This window comes from Azolla caroliniana, unplaced genomic scaffold (genome assembly GCF_043228905.1).
Source record: "Azolla caroliniana isolate FFs.n. ecotype wild unplaced genomic scaffold, voAzoCaro1.0.p SCAF_10, whole genome shotgun sequence".
Lineage (NCBI taxonomy): Eukaryota > Viridiplantae > Streptophyta > Polypodiopsida > Salviniales > Salviniaceae > Azolla > Azolla caroliniana.
Genome location: NW_028230445.1, coordinates 21,428,850 through 21,448,015, shown reverse-complemented (window position 1 = coordinate 21,448,015; position 19,166 = coordinate 21,428,850). Strand labels below are relative to the sequence as shown.

General features: G+C 38.1%; 2 protein-coding genes across 6 annotated transcripts; both read left to right on the top strand.

Moving 5' to 3' along the window:
* The first annotated feature begins 1,854 nt into the window (after positions 1 to 1,854).
* Positions 1,855 to 6,136, top strand: MKK3 (mitogen-activated protein kinase kinase 3). 2 transcript variants are annotated; one of them, XM_087326116.1, is made up of 10 exons: positions 1,856 to 2,046; positions 2,489 to 2,830; positions 3,171 to 3,389; positions 3,490 to 3,627; positions 3,706 to 3,873; positions 4,614 to 4,727; positions 4,816 to 4,923; positions 5,006 to 5,097; positions 5,196 to 5,562; positions 5,697 to 6,136. In XM_087326116.1, exons 1-9 carry the CDS (start codon positions 1,939 to 1,941, stop codon positions 5,548 to 5,550), a joined length of 1,644 nt encoding a protein of 547 aa, XP_087182242.1. In that variant the 5' UTR covers positions 1,856 to 1,938; the 3' UTR covers positions 5,551 to 5,562; positions 5,697 to 6,136. The 2 variants fall into 2 exon arrangements, with proteins under 2 accessions (XP_087182241.1, XP_087182242.1); XM_087326115.1 differs by having other exon boundaries at positions 1,855 to 2,046; positions 3,490 to 3,873.
* Positions 6,137 to 10,694: 4,558 nt separating this feature from the next.
* On the top strand, positions 10,695 to 17,223 carry LOC147859573 (OVARIAN TUMOR DOMAIN-containing deubiquitinating enzyme 12-like). 4 transcript variants are annotated; one of them, XM_087325961.1, is made up of 11 exons: positions 10,695 to 10,782; positions 14,468 to 14,785; positions 14,976 to 15,013; positions 15,162 to 15,235; positions 15,571 to 15,625; positions 16,067 to 16,141; positions 16,229 to 16,302; positions 16,428 to 16,476; positions 16,772 to 16,856; positions 16,937 to 16,993; positions 17,077 to 17,223. In XM_087325961.1, exons 2-11 carry the CDS (start codon positions 14,533 to 14,535, stop codon positions 17,148 to 17,150), a joined length of 834 nt encoding a protein of 277 aa, XP_087182087.1. In that variant the 5' UTR covers positions 10,695 to 10,782; positions 14,468 to 14,532; the 3' UTR covers positions 17,151 to 17,223. The 4 variants fall into 4 exon arrangements, with proteins under 4 accessions (XP_087182087.1, XP_087182084.1, XP_087182086.1 ...); XM_087325958.1 differs by having other exon boundaries at positions 14,868 to 15,013; XM_087325959.1 differs by lacking the exon at positions 10,695 to 10,782 and adding an exon at positions 10,799 to 10,909 and having other exon boundaries at positions 14,868 to 15,013.
* The last annotated feature ends 1,943 nt before the right edge of the window (positions 17,224 to 19,166 follow it).

Genomic DNA, 19,166 nt, shown 5'->3' with positions numbered 1-19,166 from the left:
GTCGGAACCAAGACCGGTCGGGTCAACACTCCCGGCAAACTGCAAGCTGTCCAGCAAGCAGAGCCCCAAGACAAAGGCTGAGAAGGAGGACATGATGAAAGTACCATATGCCTCTACCGTCGGGAGCTTGATGTACGCAATGGTGTGTACCCGACCGGACATAGGATATGCAGTCGGAGTGGTGAGCCAGTACATGAGCAATCCCGGCAAAGAGCATTTGAACGCGGCCAAGTGGATACTCCGATACCTGAAGGGCACGACAAACGTGTTCCTCCGATTCGGCTCCGGTAAGCCCGAACTCGACGACTTCACCGATTCGGATATGTCGGCTGATGCAGATACCAACCGGTCCACATCAGGGTATGTGATGACGTATGCAGGGGGAGCTGTTTCATGGCAGTCGAGGCTGCAGAAGACGGTTGCGTTGTCAACCACGGAGGCGGAGTACATGGCGGCTGTTGAAGCCGGCAAGGAAATAATATGGATGAAGGACTTCATTAGAGAGCTCGGTATCCGGCAGGAGGAGTACCGACTCTACTGCGACAGTTAGAGTGCAATCCATCTTGCGAAGAACGCGGCCTATCACTCCCGGACGAAGCACATCCAGCGAAGATATCACTGGATCCGGGAAAGGATAGAAGACAAGGAGTTCGTGCTGACGAAGATCCACACGGACGAGAACGGCGGATATGCTGACCAAGGTGCTCACACCCGACAAGCTGGAAGCATGCCGGAAGAGGATCGGATTGGAGAGACATCCCATGCCGAAGTGAAGGGGGAGTTTGTTGGGATTACGGTCCCTCCGGATGGGATGGTCGGATGTCCGGAGATGAATGACGACAAGCCCGGTTGCGGTTTCGGAACCAGATGATGAAGACCCCGGCTTCGCAGCCGGATGACGAATGTACCCGGAGAGAGATCCGGATGCGGGGACATATCTGTGAATATGTTTGCCAAGGGCCCTTGAGGCTATAGTTGTAAATAGCCCTAAAGTCATATGTGTATAAATATGACTTAGGGCAAACAGTTTTGACGTTGCTACTCATTTTTCTGTTTTTCCACTCAAGAGGAGTGAAGAGAGAGCAGCCGTGAGAGAGATAGAGCGTGAGAGAGGAAGAGGTCGACGCCTCTGTGTAATTCCGCCGCCTGTGGCGAGGACAGCGAGCTCAAGGTCGTCGCCTTGCAGCTCGCCATTGTATATTTCTCTGTGCATAGTTTTGGTTCGGAGTCTTGTACTCCCGTGGTTTTTCCCGTACAGGGTTTTCCACGTTAAATCGTGTGTCCACTTATTTACCTTTGCATTTCCCATTTTCTGCAACAACGATTCGTGTGTTTCCTTGGTTGTGGCCGAGAGGTGAAGTTTGGAAAGTGTCGATTATTTTTCCGCGATTATTTTCCATCAACATGAGCCTTCAGATTCAAGTGGACAAATTTCCCAGTTTAACCATTGGTTTCATGTGTGTTTAGAGATCTGTTGGACGCATTCAAATCAGGGGAAAAAAACACTGGTTGGTAAATTTCAAATGGGGTTGCGTACAAAGGGGTCTCGATTTGTAGTTCTCCAAATGACGAATCATGAACCGGATACATCACGACATGAGCCTTTGATTCGAGTGGACAAATGTCTAGGTCTTAACCATTGGTTTTATGTGTGCGATGTCTAATGTAATGGTTCTTAAGTGTGTAGTAGTAGTAGTAACTTGTAAGTTATAATTTCTAGTAAGTATGTATGGTGTATGGGTAAGTAGTTTTTACTTACATGAAGAAAGAAAGATGAGACCCCTGTTTTAATTAGTGAGAAAGCAGAGCGGACATTAAACGAGAAAGAGTCCCCACTTTCTGAAACAATTATGATGAGTAAAATTCAGGGAGGTGAAGAAGACGAAGGTTGAGGAAGAAGAGCGCTCTCTCTGTTTCTCTGCCTCCTCCTCTGTGCCTATGGCGGGGCTTGAACAGATTCGCAAGAAATTGCTCCCCCTTCTTAGTACAGAAAACAACAACAGCTTGTGCCCAGATATGTTCATTGACGCCTCGGCTTCGTACAAGGTACGCCTTCTTTCTTTTCCGTCTCCATTCTCCAAATTCTCATCCATAATTGAAGAATTGTTCCTTACAATCTCGCAATTGCTAAAGAATTTATATATGCCGCACCTCCAAGTGATGATTATATTTTTATTATTAAGGCTTTTCTGAGTGTTTCTTTTTAATTTCTTCCCATAATTCGTTGATTAGTTTTATGCGTTTATTCACTTCATATTAATCTGTTTCATAGATCTGCTTTCATAGCTTATCATTGTGAAAACGTTTGCTCGTATTTTCTCAACTTTTTCTTTTTTCATTGTATTCTATGTTTTCTGGATTGTTTTTGTCTTGCAGTGTGATGTTTTTCCAAGTATTTAGTGTCCTTTTCGTGTGTATAATGGATCTGTTTTCCATTCTGGGTGCATTATAATGTGAATCTCTTGTTTGAATTTTTGATATTTTGCAGGTTACAGCAGGTGGCACATTGAATCTCTTAAGCAGATCATGTGGAGAGTACAACATCAATGAGCTAGGATTTCATAAGAGAAGTTCATCATCATCAGCCTCATCCATCAGCACAGATGATCATGGAGGCATGGATGATGAGGTTGGAGATGGTGGCCGTAGTGACGCTTTAAAAGGAGGAGGAGGCAGCGGTAGTGGTTTGGAACGAACGTACAGATGTGCATCTCATGAGATGTGTATCTTCGGAGCCATTGGATGGGGCGCTAGTAGTGTTGTCCGCAAGGCTATCCACATTCCATCTCATCGCATTATAGCTTTAAAGAAGATTAACATCTTCGAGAAGGTATCCATCGCTTGTTGTATGTTTGATATGGTCTTTATTTTTCTCATAGTAATTACTTACATATTACTAGTGAGAAACCTGAAGATGAGGGGACGTCCATAAAAAAATGTTACTATATTGTGTTGTGGACAAGATGGTGCAACCTGAATATGAGAGAATATGAGATGAAAACTTACAAAATAGAATCTGAATGTGCAATATACCCTGTAGATGGTATAGCAATTAAAAGCAATACAAATATATCTGAAAGTTTACCAGTGGAAAGTCATGAATTGTTTTTTTTCCAGAGACTATATTGTTGGGAATCATTACATTGATGCTTTTTCCCCCCCCTGGGCAGGACAAGAGGCAACAGCTTCTGAATGAGATTAGGACATTGTGTGAAGCCCCAAGAGCACCAGGTTTGGTGGAATTCAATGGAGCATTTTACACCCCCGACAGCGGACAAATCTGTATTGCGCTCGAATATATGGATGGTGGATCTCTGGCTGATATCATTCGCGCCAAGCAGAGCATACCTGAAGACATTTTATCTGTCATCACAAGGAAGGTTCTTCAGGTAAAAACAATGCAATGCTGACTGTTTTTAACTAGTGCGATGATCAACAATGAACCTCAAAGCTGATGGTCATAACCATCTCACTCTTGTATTAGTGCAGGGTCTACAGTTTTTGCATGGGTCAAGGCACCTTGTCCATAGGGATATAAAGCCAGCAAATCTGCTTGTGAATCTAGATGGTGAACCTAAAATTACGGATTTCGGAATCAGTGCTGGCCTTGACAACTCAATAGCAATGGTCAGAAGTCTACATATTTGGATTTATTTAACTGAGTTTTTTGGTTATCCCTCATTTCGAATACTCTACATCATGCAGTGCGCTACCTTTGTTGGCACAGTGACTTATATGTCACCTGAAAGGATAAATAACGAGTGCTACTCTTATCCTGCGGATGTATGGAGCTTGGGTCTCTCACTCTTGGAATGTGCAACTGGGGTGTTCCCTTATAATGCAAGCAAAGGGACAGTAAACTTGATGCTGCAAGTATGGCATTACTAATATACGTCCATCTTATTCAAATTTTATTAGAAAAAGGCTAACTTGATTATATTTCTGTTGGTTATATCATTTTCAAGTATCTATTGGTTGTCATGGCTGATTAGAGTGATGAAAAAGTGGGCACTACCACAGAGCTATCAATCCCGTAATATTCATCATTTGAAACATCTTGCATGCTTTGTCTTCTGATTTTCAAAGTGAATTAGAGAATGAGAAACTAGGTAGGCACCGCCATAGAAGCTATTGCTCCTTAATGTTGCTTCATTCCAAATGAACATATTGCAGGCTTATTGTAATGAGCATGCACAGAACTACATTATTAAGGGATTAGCTAAGGCTAAAGTAGGTTTATTATCTATTGCATTGCCATTGCCCGATCACTATGGTTTGCCTACAAAATTTAGGGCTTATTGGTATATGAAACACTAACTACCCTTTGGCACATACCTCAATTCTCTTCATTGTTCCTTTGCTCACTAACTTCTCCATGTGAAGGGTGATAGCCCTCTAGACATTGTATGGGATGGGTCTTGTGGCTCTTAACTGACTGAGGTAAATGAATGGGTGGATGGTAAGATCCTTAGTGTTGACTGTGATTCTGACACTTAGTGGAAACATTGGACTCTGATTAATATTTGAAACTATGTCCTTCAAGTGCTATGTGATGTTGTATCTGGCACCTTCCAGTGTAATATGTGAACGTAATATTTGCTGGTATATGGCAGGTGATGTATGACCCCTCGCCAACACTTCCAGTCGATCATTTTTCACCTGAATTTTGCTCATTTGTAGATGCTTGTCTGCAAAAAGATGCAGATGCAAGGCCTACTGCTGAGCAGGTTTGGTTAAGAAACCATTTCAGCTTTTTTCTGGTTCACCGAGAAAGTGAAGTATCACTAGAATAATCATTTCCTGTGCCATGTGCAGTTGCTATCACACGCTTTCATAAGGAAATATGAAACTACAGAAGTCGATCTGGCTGCATTTGTGCAAAATGTCTTCGATCCTATAGAACGTCTCAAGGATCTTGCTGATGTGAATTTGTAACCTAAAGCTCTTCATGTTAGGTTAATGAGGATGGGAATTTAGGTCTCTTAACCCTGGTGTTGTTGTGCAGATGCTAACGGTGCATTATTATATTATGTTTGATGGTCCAGAAAGAACATGGCCACACATGAAAACAATGTACAGGGAGAACTCAGCACTAACGTAAGTGAAATTTAGCTTATTTACTCATAAGCATCATGGGTGGTAGGGATCGAAGAGTGGTGATTTTTAAAATTTTGTGTGTGATAACCCTAACCCAGGTTTGGAAACCAAATGATTATTGGATCAGAAGATATATACACTACACTGTCAAGCATTCGGAGAATGCTGATAGGTGAAAATATTGATGAACGACTTGTTCACGTGGTGGAAAATTTGCAATGTTGTGCCTATGCTAAGCGTGGTGTGATGATTCGTGCCTCGGGATCATTTGTCATTGGCACTCATTTCATACCAACAGGAGATGGAGTCCAAGTAGAAGGTCTTCCACATCATGGCTCCCTTGATTTGCAAAATACCCGAATGGGCACTTTTAATGAGCATTTTATAATGGAACCCGGTGAGCAGCTGGGATGCTACTACATATTAAAGCAGGAGCTCTTCCTGCAACAGTGAATCTGTTTCTGGGTTTGTATCCTCAACAAATCTTTCTTCTAAGAATTAAATCGGTTTCTTAGGAAGTTAGTGCTGCTCTAAGAATTATTGACATGCAGCCATTCAAATATCAATATTCTGCAATAACTGAAATTATGATTTTATAGGCCGCAGCATAACCTTACATTTAGTGTGTGGGATTATTGAAAGTGGACATCAGAACCATACAATTACCGGAGATTGTACACTTATTGTGCGTCATGGAGTCATATTCCTCCATTCAATTCTCGGTTGATCACCCATCAGTTCGAGCACATGGAAGTGAGCAAAGTTCAAGCAATGCAGCACCACTTAGTTTAGGTTGTCCACTTGAATTTGTATCTATTGACCCATAGGACAATGTAAAGTTCAATCAAATATTTAGTATATTACTGATGAAAATGATAGGGAAATATGGCAGTCCAAGTCATATGTACCCCTTGAGAATATACTAATTGTATAGCGTATTGACATCTTATTGTTATTGAACTTTTACAGTGTCATTGTATGATAGTATCTTCAAACTATGTACCTTTCCAAATCTCATTCCTGACCTATTCATCCAGAACAGTTTTGCACCTTTGAAATTGTTTCAGCGTTTGTGTACTGGATGTGCTTTTTACCATTATCCATGGTAGTTCCCAGAAGTGTGAAATTCTGAGGGGTTAATAATTTGGAAGAGGCTATAAGTTCATGCGATTAATTAAATATGTAAATCATCAAAATGCACGAGAGATTCGACCAGTTAATTGCTTATGCTGGATTCCATAGATTTTGTTTTACTGTGTAGGTATCTAGGTCGAAGATAAATATCCTCTTCTAATATTGTCGTGCCTAGCCATAATAGTTTATTAATAGATTCAAAGCCAAGAATGTAAGGTTAGTAAAAAATCTCAGATAACATATTTTCAAAATTTTCAAGGTGTTACATCAAATAAAAAACCCAAATTTATCCAAACATATATGTTTGGAAATTGGCATTTTGTTTTGCACATATTTTGGCATTTATTACAAATATGCTTCATGTTGTATTACTCAAATTTATACAAACATGATCCATGATATGTTTTGCTGTTGAGTCACAAGGTTTGTTGTTGCATCAATTATTGGAATTGTTGGTACAAGAAAAGTACTAATATATGCTTTGCACGGGTTTAGTGTATATTATTTGGAATAAATAAAGATATTTGTGGGCTTACCTTTGTTGAATATATTACATGAAACTTTAGCCACTTTTCAAAACATTTTGTTTACTATGCAACTCACAAGGATAGATCCAGGTTTGAAGCAAAGACGATATATACATCATGGTAACATAGTACTAGTACATGTTGAGATTTTCTCAAATGCAAGGATCATTGAGAGTGATATGCTATAGAAAGATATATAAATGATAATATGTCTTATACATAAAATCTTTAAATTCACCTCACAACAATAACAAAACTCCAGCACTGAATAAATAACAAAGAAAAGAATATAATAGAGATGATGAATGAACATGTACGGAAACTCAACCTCAATTGTAGGAGATATGAGTATATTGAGAACAAGAATGATATAATAGTCTAATAATGGAGAGGCAATCATTCCCATACAGAGAAAACATAGACATAATAGGTTAATCCACAATTTATAATTGTATATATAAAAATATGCTTACGTGATTGCATTGAAGAAAATAAAATTTTGTGGTTGGCACATGCAATTTGATATTATATCCCTCCCACATGGCCTTAACACCCTCTCCCAACAATGATGCGATCAATTCATTCCCATCTTCTCTTGTTTCTTTGTTTCATTTGGGTTTGAATAAAGAGTACATATTTGGGAGTAACTTAAACTCAGGAATATGTATGGAATTAAGGCGGAACTCATGACTCTATTGTTGGTATAGTGTTCAAGGGAAGTAGTTCTTGCTAGTATTTATTCCTTCTAGTGCACACTAGATTTTGTAGTGAGGAAAGACGAAGAAATCCATGGATTATGTGAATGATTGTTCTTACATCTCATGGTTATTTCATGTGTGATAAATATTTAAGAATGGAGAACAATTATTCATATTTTTACATTTTTTCTGTCAACAAGTTTATCTTTAATTTTCTATGTGCACTTGTTCACATTCTTTTGAGTGATGTACACATTGTTTTATCTGACTCTTGGTGTTTGTCAAGATTATGTACAAGGATATTGAATATAATAACAAGATCCTAAATTTATACAACTTCGTGAAAAGATGATGGCTTGATAGATGACCTCAATTCTTTATATCTAGCTATGTTTTATGCAATACAATATGCAAGTAGCTAAATGTAACATAACATTACATCCAAATTAAGTAAAGTGGGAAATGTTGCCTTCCGTTTCACAATGTTGAATACAAGTATAAAAACCATGAGAGAATGACAGTTAGGATAATGCATTCTAGCATGAATAGTGGCATAATTAGTGTATTATTCATTATGACATCTTTTAAGTTGTGCACACCACATATTTCCTCTCAAAGAATAGTTGTACAACAGTGAAGTTGACACATATTCCAAGATACAAAGAATGATCAACAACGACAAAATTCCCCTTTGAAAGGTAATATTAGCTAATAATATTTCAATCTTGAATTATATTAAAAAGAGGACTGCCACAATGAGAAAGTTGTTGCAACGCCAATAATAACTAAAATAGGCCTAAAACATGTTTTTTGATGATGACTTGACATCATGTGTCACTTAATGATGTTTCGAGTATTTGTAAAAACACTTAATATAGAGAGAGTTTTTGTTAAGAAATTTTGATGAGAATCTTGTTTAATGGATTTTTTGTGTTGTTTGGCATAGAGATGATGTAAGCTTTATTTATTTGGAACATTTGCAACAATATATGAACAAGAGATACGTATAGATGTATGTATCTCTCATTTGTAGGCATTAGCAACAAGCCAACATGTGAAACAATTGGTGGCTAGAAAAACCACAAGTAGGATCCTAGACCTCATTCTCATCTATGGAATCTAGTTGTATGCTTTGTTAGCTCCTAACTTGGGTGGAAGCATCAATTTTATGGTGGGGAGGTAATTCTATGACAAACTTCAAAATGTTTATGCTTTGATAGTTTTGTGACACAAAGAGTAGTTAAGAAGTGATATGTGGTGTAACAAAGTTGTGAGAAACTGACAATAACCGTATATGACGATAGCCTAAAACAAAGACACAAACTGAGTGTGCCATCATGCCCCAGTTGAGATTGTTGTGCCAATTGTTTGATGACCACAAATGAGACAGTTTGTTTGATATGCGAATGTCCAAGCACTAATCATAGTGCAGGAGAAGCAATGGTATATAGCGAAATGAGGATGTATGAAAGTAAGGGTTCATTCGAGCTTACCCCATGGCCCTATGTTGAAACTAGATAGGTTAGGTCAAAGATGGATTGAGAGGCCCATGGGATGAAGAAAAGGGGAGAGAGAAAGAGAGATTGGTAAGGTTGCCCAATGGAGACCAGGTGGTCATGGGTTCAACCCCTACATTCCATAGTGGCATCTAGTGGAATTAGAGATATCTATGGAGTAATAGAGAGGTGTAAAAATTGGGTTTTGAATCCAAGATGTAGTGCTAGTGGTGTAAATGATTTACCACCAGGGTAAGCTAATTACAATAAAAGAGAGAGAGTTATTTTGAACATATTCAGCAAAAAACCATTTTTGAGGCATCAAATAACAATAAGTTAAAACTTGCCAAATATCCGATAAGTACTTCCAAATGATATGTGTTATTAGAAATTTAAAGAATCTATGTGTATTGTTCCCCATAGTGCAAAAGAAGCACGTGCCTTACTCTAGTCCTTCTCTTGTTAAGGCTAAACATACTGGTGGCCCAACAATCATGATTCTCCATATGAATACATTTGCACGAATGGCAAATGGGAATCCCAACTACATTGCAATATTTGCCGCAACTTAGCATCTGATTTACATACATTCCATGCCTTTCCTGCTTTAGGTGATAGCTAAGATAATGATCCATTGCATGATGATACAATATATTTGTAGTGACTTGTAAGAAGCGTGTACCACCCTTTAGTTGCCAATCCACCCAAGGTGCAACATTTTGTTTTTATTGGCAATGATCCTTGCAACAATGGTATATCTTGTAATTTCTCATTGAAATTTCGACAACCTTTGAGAGTTGTCATCAACCACGTTTCCCAAGTCTACACCCCCCAATCGAAATAAATGATTAAATTGACATCTCAACTTTTCCATGCCAATGCAACAATTGAGAAGAAACGAGCAATTCATTTTGTATTGGATCACAAAGTTCTAGATTACTTGATTGTGCCCACTAAGAAAAAGATAATGCATCTTGCCATGACTTTACCAATTGTTGCGCACATACAAAATGTTGAATTTTCGGAGGAATACATCTATTGAGCAATGACCACGACGATGCTTGAATCTTAGATTTCCCATGGACTAATCCTTCTGGTTGATCTTGTTCATACACATCTCGTAATAATGCAAATCTATGAGCCATCAAATGCATTTCCAAAGCCAAGATTGCAACACCACCCAACAATGACGAGCTAGAGATATTGTTCCAATTCTTATGATATTGGGGACTGCGACACAATTGGACATATGGGCAATGCTTTCATGTTTGATAGTAGGTAGACATGGGGTGAAAGCCTAGGTTTGAAAGGCATTCATTCTCATTGGAAATTCTAGATGTTAGAGCATGTGGCGATCATTTCCTCGAGTGTATATTTTAGGTTTTCTAATGGCTTTACAGAATGTCCCGCTCTCCCTCCATAGATAGGTAGCTAGAGAAGACATAGAAGTTCTACCAAGTGGATTTTATACATACATTTAATATAATTGTGAATTTGTGTGCTTTTAGAGAGAGAGAGAGAGAGAGGTTGTGATGATCCATTTCCTAACGTGGAGAAAAGTAAAGCACGAGGGATTGAAGATTGTGAGCCGTCCGATCCCACTGTTGATCGTAGGGTGGACAATAAGAATCTATGTAGACTTACTTATTTGCTTGTTTTGCTTTTGCGTTCCCTGCGAGAGCGAGAAGAATATATATATATATATATGCATAATTTCTATGCGTAATTTCTGCGACGTGGGCGGAAAGGCTCCAATCTTCGTCTTCTCCTTCTCCTTCTCCTTCTCCTTCTTCTGAGCTTTCTGCGACGGTTCTAAATCTTCCCCTTCAGGTACTCTCTATGCGATTGTTGGTTTTTTCCATATTTCTATCAATCAGATTTCTCAGTAGAGAGAGAGAGAGACATGCCAATCGAGCAATAGTTGAGATCGTTGTGCGAATTGATTGAAGACTGTGAGGTTGTTAGCTTGATGTACTTATGCTGTGACAAATATCTGTGATAGTAAATCATTTGAATTCGTGATGTTATGTTGGTTGCCTAATAGCTTACCATTAGGGTAAGCCCATCAGGAAACAGAAGAAAAGAGAGATTGTGTGTGTGAGAAGAAAACAAAATAAAAAAAACATTTTTTTTACAACTCGGATTGGCTATATACAGCCCGGAATATTCCCTTCCCGTTTATCTCAACGTAATGATTTGCATCGATGGTTCTATCAGAAATTGATTGCCATCAGATTCAGGTTTTGATCCATCTTCCGTGTAGATGGTGTAGATTGCATTCAGAATATCTGTTTAGATTGCATTCAGAATATCTGTTTAGAGGCGGAGTCTGTTGGTTGATCACCCGTTTATCCTGGTCAGGTTTCATTAGAATGGTCAAAAGTGGAATCAGGTCCCCTATATAAGTGTTCGAGATTAGAACTGCCGACATGATTTACAATTATTTTGCCAACGCCTATTTGAATCAAACAAGGAATTGTTGTTAATGTCTCAAGGTGTTTGCCTACTTAGAAGATAAGACATTTATTGAAATAGGGAATCACAATGAAGATATAAATTATAGTAAAGGGTGTTGTGGGAGTACCTTTTATTGAAAAGGAAGTGGAAAGAGTGGTGATGATGATACAATAATGTCCATGGAGACCAACAGTCATGGTAGAGCACACTCCAGAAGCATGTAATCCCTAGTAGTTAGGAAATTGGACTTTGGATCCATCCAAGAGCTTGAGTTCAAAACCCAATAGAACGTTTGCAGACATGCCTGTACACATGAAAATACAAACTGGGTGCTATCTGAAAATTAGAACGTACCATTAGAAGAAGAATATGCCACCCTCACATACATACAAGGACATGAGGCGTGATTCTCAAGATTTCCTATTTCAAGACCCCCGAATCAGCATCACTGACAATACTAGGAATGCACTTTTGGGAGACGGAAAATTTTGGATAATATTTAGAATGTACAAATGTCAATAGAGTATTCCCAACATACAAATCAGGAGATTGTTATGATTCAGTTCAATTTCAAGAAAATGTTTGATTATCTTGATTAGTTTTTTTTAGCTCACATCATACAAAATACAGGTTTTGGTTCTCGTATTTCTTGCTTGATCTACATCATCAGCAGAATCATTCTTCTTTTCAAGGTCTTTAGATATGGCGTCCTCTCAGTCTTTCGCTCTTATACGGCACCCTATTTTGGCAATTTTATCCTAGCTGGTGACAAATGGAGATATGATATGTTTGTGTCTTCCTTCTCTGTTGGCCAAGCCTTTTTTTTGAAGGCTGACCCAGACAATATTCATAGGCCATGAACATATAGGACCATTTTACATTGACTTTGGATGTACATATCGATACTATCAAATCCGAATTCATCAATTGCGTAGAACACAATTTTCTTTTTTGGGATAGCAGGGGCAGGAGGTAACTCATGGAAATATTGCAAAACACCTAGGACATCCCTCAGGCATGCAACATGTCTAAATAGTTGCTTGATTGGATCTTAATGCATATTGCCAGACAAATTTGTCTATTGGAATTCACACGCATGCCCTTTCCATGTGCATCTAAAGGTTATTCGGATGATTATGCTACCGATGTTGTCATATTAGCTGCTAGTATACAATCAATTCAGTTCATGTTGTAGCAAAAGGACTCAGCACATTGTGGTTTTACTTGGATTTCATTGGATCATATCTGTTCTCCTTAAAAAGCTGTGCCTTTAGATGTGGACAGATACACGATAACACTTAGATGGTCCCTGTTTAGAAAACTGTGTGTTGGGAACCAGCCTTATGTTCCATTGTACAATTCATTTTGGAATGGAGAAACCTGAATTCGAGCGTTATGGTTGCATCGAAACAAAAATAAAAGCTTGTGTTGATCTCATTTGGGTCGAGGCTTTGGTACACCATACATATCATTTGTAACATCATTTCTGATGGACACTATTTGTCCATGTGTTCAATGGGGAGACTGGAGCCCATATAGCTGCACCATACATGAGAGGGAGGGTTCCCACGGTGTTGAATAACTGTACTTTTGTATGAGATTCCTAAAACTGCCTGATGGCTTTGTTGTTTGAGCTGCATAGCCTCAAGTGTGTCAATCTTTGACAGCTTGGGTCATAGAGAAGCGGCCATCGGTGTTTGTAACTTCTTCAACCTGCCCTTTTGCTTGGGTGAAGACGGCTTTTGCTGGTGAGTTGTTGTGGATGTGTGGAAGTTCATGGCTTTAGTCTTTATCCCCAAAAAACCTATCCCAATCAATTATTGACTTATTTGGGTTCACAATATATTGAAAGTTGCTTCCATATGTTACGAGTATAATATAGGGCCAATGGCCAATACCAACTGTTAGAGCTTAATCCTAATGTAAGCATATGATAAGGAAATAATAGATAGATAGATGAGAGAGGAGAGAGAAAGAAGGGTGCTGATCCACCCAACCACCCCCGAGCGAAGGGATCGAGACGGACTCGAGCCTCGATCGGCATCCCATACCACTGCCGTGGCATTGAGTCGTACTTGGTGCTGGCGCACTCGTTACAAGAGTTTATCACCACAAGATCAGAGTCTCGACTGTATCCAATGAGGGTAGCTAGGCCTCATATTCATAGCCAGACCTAAGGCCCCCAGGCAAGTTCACACTTGGCCTTAATGGGTTGTCTCAATACCTAGGATTAAAAGTAATCCTACCTTCTTTACACTCTTGGTTAACCCTCACAAGTTATCCTCGTGTGTAGAATACTACGGTACAACTTACCACGGGATATTATAGGGTCATACCCGTACCAGCCATGTTGTGGGAATAGAACATTACCTTATGGGTGGAATCACTACAATTGTGGCGCTTGTGATGACCTCTGAATAGCCTCCTTGGAAACTTCTTATAATGCATATATTGCTAATGTCATGTCAAAGGGAAATTTCAGTGCATAGAATCTACGTTGGTGGCATCTCCATTTACATGGAGAGAAATATAGAAGAAAAAGATATTTTAACATCTTTTAAGAGGCCACAATGGCCTATAAGACCAAACAAAGAGATTACATCTTAAAATGTTGGCTTGTCTTTGAGAAAAACAAACCAAAACAAATGTAACTAAGTAGAGAAAGAAATAGAAATTGAGTAAGACATGAGAAAAGAATCTTGTCATCTATATATGTAAGATTCGTAAGGCAGATATATATTAATTTTTGTCTTCGAAAGATCTCTAGCATAGGTTGATCCAAAATGGAGAGGTCTCAAAAGTGAGGAAAGCACCTCTGATGGTAAGAGATAAAGGGCCTTTACATGCAAGAGTGGTGAAATTGTGGTCCACGAGGCCGGGGCCTGCAAAGAGAGAAATATTAAGTTCTTTTAAGAAGCCAAAATGACCTATAAGTCCAAACAAGAGATGAAATCTTAAGATAATTTCTTTGAGAACAACAAACCAAATTAAATGTAACTAAGAAAAAAAGTAAATAAAAATAAAAGAGAGAGAGGGAGAGAGAGTCATTCATTTACAGGTACCTTCTTGCACCAAACAAAGGATTTCACACACTTTTAGATCAAATCACTTTGCGGCATAACAATGGTTACAGATGACCCTCTTTTAGTTAGATGGGGCCTACAAGATTTGCTGGAGGGTTATCCAGGATTTGGCTCGAGTAGTGAGGGATTCAATGGTCACGTTCAAACAGAACTCTATGAACCAGTGGAGTCCGATGTAGTGACAGGAAATACCTCTTTGGAGAATGATGAAATTATTGCTCGTACACTCCAAGAGGACGAAGGATATAAAAGGTTTCATGAATGGGGTGAACCTTCAAATTCAGCTCAGACAGGTATTCTAGATTGTATGTTTTATGTAGATAGATAGATAATGTATATATAATAAGCATGACCCTAAGAGGAAATTCAAATCAGCTATGTGGGCAAATGACTACAACCTGAATGCTACATACCACTGGGAGTCAGAGCATGAAAGTTGTAGGGTACCGGAGATTTCAGAGGATTTTGCAATTTTTGATGCAGAAGTTGGAAGAAGATTGAATCATATGGACTCAATTCCTGTAAGCCAACACTTCGTTGCACCTATCTCAAGTATGTTTTATAAGCTGGTTATGGGACCCTACGTTATATCTGAGCTAGAGATGGAGAAATCCTGAGTGTATTTGCTTACAAAAACATTCATGAATATAATTACTTCTTTTTTTGCAGCATGTTCCAAGGGTTAATGGGGACATTCCAACTGTTGATGATGCGTCTTCTGCACATCAGAGGCTACTGGATAGGTATAAAAATTGATTGTAACGAGAGAGATCAAGTATTCCTCCACTCTTAACATTCGTGTTACCTAGCATAGGGACCTACTAGGCTGCTTGATGGCAATTCCTGAATCATTTTTCTCATCAATACGCCTTCACTTTGGCTGCTTGATCTTCTGGGTCACTGAAATGAAATGGTTGAGCTAAGATATCTGTCCCTTGTGTCAAGTTGAGAAGAAGCAATAGTAACATCCTGGTTGTCTTTCCTTTCTGAGTCGCTGAAATGAGATAGTTGAGCTAAGATATCTTACCTTTGTGTCAAGTTGAGAAGAAGTAATAGTAACATCCTTTGTTAACTCCAGGTTGAGGCAGTATGGATTAAGCGAGTTCAAGGTTGATGGTGATGGGAATTGCCAGGTAATTTACATACACATGACAGCAACATATTGTTTTTGCCATGTTGTTAAGCTGATGTGTTTGCACAAATATATGTATGCTTTTACTGTGTATAAGAAAAAGGAGAGGCATTTTGCGAATTTATGTGAAGAATTATGTATATATTGAAACACAGTTTCCATGGCAATTTATGTGAAGAATTAAAATATACTAAGTGGTGATTCCTTTTCTTTGGTCTTCGTAAGATGTCATTGTTACATTTAATTAATATATTGTTAGACTGTTACAAAAAACAGTATCTTGTCTTTCATGAAAGATTATGGATAAGAACTCATTAATTTTTTTTGGCCATTATGCATTCAAACTCAAAGTACTGCTATATATACATTACATACTCTAAGAAGTTTTATTCTTGCACTGAATCTTTTTTCTTTTATTGTAATATGTAATTTGGGAGATCAGTTTCGTGCATTCTCTGATCAGCTTTACCGGACTCCCATGTGCCATAAATCTGTCAGAATCGATGTTGTAAATCAGGTTCCAGATATCTTCTTCATTTTTTATCTTTCATGTGATTCAAGTGTATGGATGAACCTTCTCTGTGGCCTTGTGTTTGTCTTACAGCTTAGATTCCATCCTGAGTTTTATGAAGCATATGTACCAATGAAATACAGTGACTATGTCAAGAAAATGTCTAAGTATGCTTCTGATTTGCCAGTATATCATTTGTCTCACTTTTAAGAAACTTAATTTGTAGTAAATAGGCCAAAGGGTCTTATCACCTGGCTGTCCTCATTATTAAGATGTTTTTTGATATTTCAAGGTCTGGAGAGTGGGGAGATCATGTCACATTGCAAGCAGCTGCTGATTTTGTATGTATAAAATGTTATCATAAAATGTGTTCTGTTTCATATCAGAAGTTCATGATAGAAAGGTACCATGTTTATGAGGGGGAGGGAGGGTGAAGGTTGTCTGGATGGGACCAGAAGGGACATGCATTCCACCCCTACATTCTGCATTATCTAGAATAAAGTGGTCCATATATTAAGAATTGAACTGGGTGCATGGGCTAGTAAAACTTAAAACTTGGGTACAACCCCGCAGAGTAAGCACTAACACATTTATGGAGGAAAAAGAGAGATAAACTTGGACTTTCCTTGTATTCAGTATGGAGTGAGGATATGTCTTTTGACATCCTTCAAGGATACGTGTTTTATTGAAATATTGCCAAGGCAACAAAAGTCTGAAAGAGGTTTGTATTTCAGTCTGTTTCTAATTCAAAAAAATGTGTCGTTGTTTCTTTGCATAAAGTGATCCAATGTTTGTGTGCAGTATTTTTTCTGAGCTTTTGGTCTGAGGTTCACTACAATTCTGTTTATCCCGAAGGAGGTGACAGTTCAATATAAAATTATCAATGTCCCAAGTATGCTTTTTGTTTTTTGAATTCTGACTTTTTGAATTATTGTATCCAGATGTTCCACCTTACTCCTATATCAAGAAAAGGAGTAGACCATTGCACTACCTAATGAATAAATTGAGACATTAAAAATTCTGTTTTTGAAAACTAATATCACACATTCTGTCTTTGGGTACATGTAGAATAAGCTAATATTATGCCCTTGAACAATGTCTCGATCTCAACGTAGAGTATGAAAGTTATTTCTTCATTTCTGTAAAGCTCCTTTTGTATCAATACCTAAATAGCATATACCTAAATACCCTCCCTCCAAGCCCTTTTATACTCTGCTTAATAAAGTCACTAATTTAACATGGTAGGAAAGTTTGGTGGTGGAAAGGATATGGTTGCTCTTAATTCAAATCATCCGTGACTTTCATGAAAATGTGAAAAGAATATGATTTCATTAGCAAGGGTTGCTAGTGCTTGGTCTTCAAGTGGGAAGATGCAAGAGTGATTCAATTTCGTAAGGGTGGCTTGGTAGGTAAAGTTTGGTTTTGAAATGGAAGTAGTTCGTTCATGTTGGGCCTCAAGATTACTTGAATTGAGGTGAGTTTTTGTTGTGTTGGCATTCCAACCAACCTTCTTAAATTCTACACAAAGGGATTGAAAGTAGGAAAGAGAGGAAGTATGAACCTAGGATTGAAGTAAAATAAATGTGTCTACATCTATTACGGAAGCGTAATTGATAGGACAACTCTCATTGTAAGTAGGATTAGTTTAATGAAGATCTAAAACTTTAAAGCCGAATACTAGTTTTCCATTTGTTATTGCATCTAGTGGTTACATGCCATCTTGAAGGAAATTTATGTGATAATCATAGGAACTATTGGAGAATAAGAATGTGTTTGATGTTGGTGGCACATAACCAAGCTTATGACTTGGAATGTGTTTGAAAGTAGGAAAGAGAGGAAGTATGAACCTAAGATTGAAGTAAAATAAATGTGTCTACATCTATTACGGAAGTGTAATTGATAGGACAACTCGCATTGTAAGTAGGATTAGTTTAATGAAGATCTAAAACTTTAAAGCCGAATACTAGTTTTGCATTTGTTATTGCATCTAGCGGTTACATGCCATCTTGAAGGAAATTTATGTGATAATCATAGGAACTATTAGAGAATAAGAATGTGTTTGATGTTGGTGGCACATAACCAAGCTTATGACTTGGAATGTGTTTGAAAGTAGGAAAGAGAGGAAGTATGAACCTAAGATTGAAGTAAAATAAATGTGTCTACATCTATTACGGAAGCGTAATTGATAGGACAACTCGCATTGTAAGTAGGATTAGTTTAATGAAGATCTAAAACTTTAAAGCCGAAATACTAGTTTTGCATTTGTTATTGCATCTAGCGGTTACATGCCATCTTGAAGGAAATTTATGTGATAATCATAGGAACTATTGGAGAATAAGAATGTGTTTGATGTTGGTGGCACATAACCAAGCTTATGACTTGGAATGTGTTTGAAAGTAGGAAAGAGAGGAAGTATGAACCTAGGATTGAAGTAAAATAAATGTGTCTACATCTATTACGGAAGCGTAATTGATAGGACAACTCGCATTGTAAGTAGGATTAGTTTAATGAAGATCTAAAACTTTAAAGCCGAATACTAGTTTTGCATTTGTTATTGCATCTAGCGGTTACATGCCATCTTGAAGGAAATTTATGTGATAATCATAGGAACTATTGGAGAATAAGAATGTGTTTGATGTTGGTGGCACATAACCAAGCTTATGACTTGGTAGAGTATGATATAATTATTTTTAGTGAATTTTTCGAAGTATACATTTGATGAACGAATTGACCTAACTCTCTCCCCTAAGTTGGCAGCATGCGAGTTGCATGTTTGAGATATTCATGACGAAAAGGACCTTAAAGAATATCACTTTCTAACTAGTAATTTTGCTTTCTCGATTTCAGGTCTAGTTGTACAATTATATACTACAAAGGGTGATCTATCTCATTAATCATTGTTAGGGTTGTTTGATTAAGTTATTCAAGATAGATTCTCCACCCAATTGATCACTACCCAATTTGTGAGAGATGGAACCATTTATATATCGATCGCCAAGTCCATATCACATTGGTCCAATTTGTGACAAAT